The sequence below is a fragment of the Anolis carolinensis genome, chromosome 6 (assembly GCF_035594765.1).
Source record: "Anolis carolinensis isolate JA03-04 chromosome 6, rAnoCar3.1.pri, whole genome shotgun sequence".
Taxonomy (NCBI): domain Eukaryota; kingdom Metazoa; phylum Chordata; class Lepidosauria; order Squamata; family Dactyloidae; genus Anolis; species Anolis carolinensis.
Genome location: NC_085846.1, coordinates 40,452,650 through 40,458,320, shown reverse-complemented (window position 1 = coordinate 40,458,320; position 5,671 = coordinate 40,452,650). Strand labels below are relative to the sequence as shown.

At 43.4% G+C, this 5,671-nt stretch overlaps 1 protein-coding gene across 1 annotated transcript; it reads right to left on the bottom strand.

The window, feature by feature from the left end:
- Positions 1-2,934: 2,934 nt before the first annotated feature.
- On the bottom strand, positions 2,935-5,385 carry ccr10 (C-C motif chemokine receptor 10; the record flags this gene model as incomplete). Its single annotated transcript, XM_008113144.3, has 1 exon — positions 2,935-5,385. A coding segment is annotated over one exon (1,062 nt), but the record flags the coding sequence as incomplete, so codon positions are not given.
- Positions 5,386-5,671: the final 286 nt, after the last annotated feature.

Sequence of the window (5,671 nt, the reverse complement as noted above, 5' to 3'; positions counted from 1 at the left end):
AGCACATGGGGTTCCATACTTCCTTGTCTTGGAAAGAGAGTGTGTGTGTAGCGTGCAAGCCTAGCGCACATACCTACCTGCACCTGAGCACCTCCTCTGGAGAAAAAAGTCAGAACTTACTTCTTTGCTTTTAAAAGAGCGTGTGTGTGTGGCGTGTAGGCCCAGTGCATGCACCCGCCTGCACCCAAGCACCTCTTCTAGAGTAAAAAAGTTAGAACGTGCCTCCTTGGCTTTTAAGGAGAGAGTGTGTGTGTGGCATGCAGGCACTTGACTGCACCCAAGCACCTCCTTTAGAGTAAGAAAGTTAGAACGTGCCTCCTTGCCTTTTAAAGAGAGAGTGTGTGTGTGGCATGCAGGCACTTGACAGTACCCAAGCACCTCCTCTAGATTAAGAAATTTAGAATGTGCCTCCTTGCCTTTTAAGGAGAGAGAGTGTGTGTGGCGTGCAGGCACTTGACTGCACCCAAGCACCTTCTCTAGAGTAAGGAAGTCAGAACTTGCCTCCTTGCCTTTTAAAGGGAGTGTGTGTGTGTGGCATGCAGGCCCAGTGCTGGTGTCTGCCTGCAACCGAGCGCCTCCTCTAGAGTAGGAAAGTTAGAACTTGCCTCCTTGCCCTTTGAAGATAGAGTGCATTGGTAGTGTGCAGGCCTAGAAACTGTGCACGCTTGCTTGCAGCCAAACACCTCTCATCTAGAGTAGAAACAGGTAAGATGTCTCCTTAAAACGTGCGCCTGCCTGCAGCTGAGCGCCTCTTCTCTAAAACAACAGGAAGGGGAGCTGGGGAAGCCTCCCCCCCCCCCCATAATGGGCCAATAGGTCATTTATGGGCTTCTCAAGAAGTTTGGTGACTTTTATTCAATTATTTCTTTTACTTGACTTTATTGACAGTAGGAATAGGAAAACTACTGGGAAAAGTTATGGATTCTGTTTTAAATGTAATTGCAAGGAAATTGTTATCTAATCCAGATCTTGGAGGGAATGGATATTTTGTCTATGGGAACACAGATTCCCAAGTAGTGGTAGTGGGGGCTTGAGCCAAATTAAATCTAGGCTGAAGGGTTGAGTCCCCACATATGATCTGTCATGACTCCTGTGTTTTTGAACATCCTCAGGCATTATCACCCAGAAATGTATTTAACAATAAAACACTAAAAAGTAGTAAAAACTGTTGTTGAGCCCGTCTGGGAATAGGAAAGGCTGCCTGCAATCTAGCCTATGCACACTTACTTGGGAGGAAGTATTTCTGGACATATGGAAAGCACTCACAAGTTGTTTGAATGATAAGACATTTGAAAATAATTTGCCTTCCCCTTGCAAGTACCTGCAAGTAGGCAAAAAATGACTGCTTGTGCTGAGCCCCCAAAACTTAAAAAAGAAGGTTTCACAGTTCCTATGTGGGTTGACTTAATCCCAAATTCTCACATGCTCCGATTCCTAGCAGGAGTTCTTCTAATCTCTTGATCACATATATTCTTCCTCCGATTTCACCTTTGGGACAGGGCATTGCATCGCAGGGTTACTTTGGAAATTGACATTACTGCTAAATCTTCTGCAACTGATTTCATTTATCTCTAAAATGCTCTGTTGTGAATGTAGCTCAAATACAGCCAAGGACAAATTGTGATACTTGTCCCAAAGCATAGCTTGGTTTCTTCCTGTCATTCACACCTATATTCTAACTTCTCCTTTGCCATGAATCCAAGCAAACCAGTTGATGATTAAAGTTTGTTATACTGCTGCAGGGGCCTAAATAACCTAAAGACATGAGATCTGGCTTGATCTTGGAAGCTAAGCAGGGTTAACTCTGGATATTACGTGGATGGGAAACTACCAATGAGTACAAGGCATTGTAAGTTATATTTCAGGGGAAGGAACTGGCAACACCAACTTTGTATATTCCTTGTGTAAGGGTGCATCCATACTGTATAGAATTAATGCTGTTCAACACCACTTTTATTGCCATGGCTCAATACTATGGAATCCTAGGAGTTGTTGTTTTATAGGATCTTTTATCTGGTGGCATAGCGGGTTAAACTGCTGAGCTGCCAAACTTGCTGATTGAAAGGTCGACGATTTGAATCCATGGAGCAGGGTGAGCTCCCGCTGTTAGCCCCAGCTTCTGCCAACTTAGCAGTTCGAAAACATGCAAACATGCAGTCATGCCAGCCACATGACCTTGGAGATGTCTATGGACAACGCTGGATCTTCGTCGTAGAAATTGAGATGAGCACCAACCCCCAGAGTCGGACTCGACCAGACAATGTCAGGGGAAAACCTTTACCTTATCTTCTCTGTCAAAGGGTGCTGGTGCCTCACCAAACTACAAATCCCAAATTAATAAGGTTACCAAAAGTTGGCAGGCAATTTGAAGATGTACGTGCACATGCGCATACACTCTACAACAGGTGTGCTGTCCTTTGATCTTAAACAAACAAGTTTACTTGCTGAGAAATTTTCCTAGATTATTTCTGCAACTTCCCATTGGTTTTTCCTCCTTGTTGTATGGTTTTGTCCTTGAGACAGTCACTCTAGCTCCCTCTTGCTATCATGATTTTGACTATTTTTTCTTTCTTTCAGGTAAGTCTTCTGATTCTTTTTTGTGTACTGTGGTTTACAATCAAAACTGCCCTTCAGATTTCTTAGTCACATCATTATCATCTGGGCAGATGCACACAGAGCAGCTTGTGAATACTAGCTGCTTCCACCCATTGTCTTCGTGCATTTGTTCAGTGGATTGCCAGCCATAAACACCGACTGCACTGTGTAACATGATTTTTGTTCCTGGGTTATAAATGTCATTTCTTAAAATTACATCTCATAAAAACATTGAAAAAGTTTATTAAACTGCAAAAGCTTTGTTTTGCGGGACATCCTGCAGCACATTTTGCTATCTGATAAGAGTCTCAACCACTTCAACATAGTTTGTGGCAGCGACAAGACCTAAGTTTCTGGAGTATAACAACTACTTTCAAAGTAAGTACCACACAATTAAACAGAAAATAATACTTTCAAACCAAGAATAGAATTTTCCCCCAAATTTTGTTACATAGTGCTATTGAACCATATACAGTGGGGCCCCAATATCCGCTGGGCTTTGGTTCCATGAATCCCTTTAATACCAAAATCCATGGATGCTCAGCTCCCACTATACACAATGGCACAGTAAAATTGTGTCTCTTATAAAAATGACAAAATCTAGGTTTGCTTTTTGGAATGAAGGGGGGTATTGTCAAGCCATGAATAGTTGAACCTTTGGATAGGAAGGGTCAAGTGTTCTATTACACTGATATTCAGTATAGGGCTATGTAGCATTATTCTGAGGTGTATTGGTTACACTCCGTCATAGTGGCATTCCCAAGCCCTGGTCCTAACCTGAAGAACAAGCTCTCAAGTTTTTTTTAATGACCATTGGGTAATGGCCATCAACCAACCAACTTCTCCCTTTGCTCTACATTATGACTATATAAGTCTCATTGTTGGCCCTCAGAGGAGGCCAACATTGAGACTTGAAAACATGGTTGATAACATCAACCTGAATAGAAGCTTAATTATTAAAAGATGACAAAAATGTGGGGCAAATTACGTAAGTCTTCCAGCACATGCAAGAAGTTGCATGGATTGATACTAGGTACTGTAACTTTATTGTGTTAGACACAGGCCATAATCTAGTATGTGAAAGGGCAAGATACATATAACATTTTACTGTAAATCTTACTTTTAGTAATTTTGGTTTTGAAGTGAGGTCAGAATCTGATAAATATACAATCATATTTCCACATTTGCAATTTTGACTTTTGCAGATTTGATTTTTCATAGATTTGATTTTAAATGTTCTCTCTCTAGCAGATCTAGAGATCCCTAGAAAGAACTTTCCTCCAACCAAATGTTCTCTCTAACAATATATGTCAGCCAGTGTAACACCATGGTTAATTTCCTCCAGCCAAGCTGGATGACCTAGAGATTTCTAAAGAGAATACTTTTATGGGAATAACTGAGTCCTCCAATGTGATTCTATGGTCAGTTCCAGAGGAAGTTGACCATAAAGTTGTGTTGGAAAACCCAAAAGTTCCTAGAGAGCTATTCCCTTAGGTAAAAAAAAAAATCAATAGTTCTATGTCCCTAACCCCAGCAAATGTGGAAGGTTGACTGAAAATGGTACATTAAGCCAATTTGTATTTTTATACGCATTTTACATTTTATGATGGTCTATGGTTATAAACAATAAACAGACAGTATCTGAAGTTTCCTACAGAATATAAATCCTCTCCTCCAAAATGTCCTTCCAGGTGGTGAGTGGTGTGTCTTGGCTTCTCATAATACTTCTTATATTCCTTCCAGGTGTGTTGTGAGCGATACTTGCCTAGTGGCTCTCCTTGGCTTTTTACCGCAGCACCCCCACTCTCCCAAGCAGCCAATGTCTCTGCTTAACCGCCGGAGGTCCTTACGGAAGCGCACACCTAGGAAGGAGTGAAGCACTGGGTTCAGGCAGCAGCGGGCAAAGGCCAAGCCACTGGTGATGAGGAGAGCGAGGTCTCTGTGGAAGATGACTTTACAGCTTGAAACCTGTTGGCTCATCAAATCAGCAGTGTCCAGTAAGGTGAGCAGAGCATAAGGCAGCTGCAAAGCTAGGAAGAGGAAGACCAGGGATAATATCAACCACAATGCCCTCTGCGATTGGGCACAAGGAGATGACAGGAGAGTGCGGGCAATGGCCATGTAGGAAACTACCATGACGACAAACGGGAGCACGAAGCCCAAGGCCACCTGGACCAGGCTAATGGCAGCAGCAACAGTGGCCACCCTGCAGAGTTGAAAGCCCTCGTGGTCCTCCATGCGCGCATACAGGAAGTGTGGCAGTGCTAGAGAAGACGAGAGCAACCAAATCAGTCCTAAGCCCAGTCTGGCCCAACAAGTGGTGGCAGGGCGTAGGCGGTGGGCAATGGGTGCCCGGACGATGGCTACATAGCGGTCTAGAGTGAGGCCGGTGAGGAACAGAAAGCCACTGTAGAAGTTGAGGGCATGGAGGCCTTGGAGGCCCTGACATGTGGCTGTGCCCAGGTGCCAACGGCCCATCATGGCAGCCACACCCATGGGCAGTGTCAGGAGCAGAAGCAAGTCAGAGAAGGCCAAGTGCAACAGGAGGGCATCACCGATGGTCTGGATGGTGTGGTAACGGATACGAACCAGCAACAAAATCCCATTGCCCAGAACTCCCAGCACGCAGAACAGGATGGCCATGACTGGAAGACAGATATGTGCCACAACACGGATGGCCTCCTTCTCACACAACTCAGGTAGGGCTGGTGGTGAAGCATCATAATACCACAGGTCCCACTCTGTGCTTACTGGAAATTCATTTGTCCAAGGAGTGAGCTCCTGAAACAAAAGAAGTGAGTGTCAGTTGTAGCTGTTCTGCTTTAGAATAGTTCTTGAGCTTGGGACATTGGATTAAAAAAATTAATTCATTAATATTAATGGATTTTAATATTGAGATTGTTATGTAACATTATTTTTGTTCCTGGGTTATAAATATCGTTTCCTAATTGGTTCTATTATAAAAACATGAAAAAGGGTGAAAATACTGGTATGACAAATTCATGGAAACATTTTCTTTAGAAAGGAGACCCGTATTGGCATTCTTCCATAGAGCTTCCAGAATCCTCCAGAGACA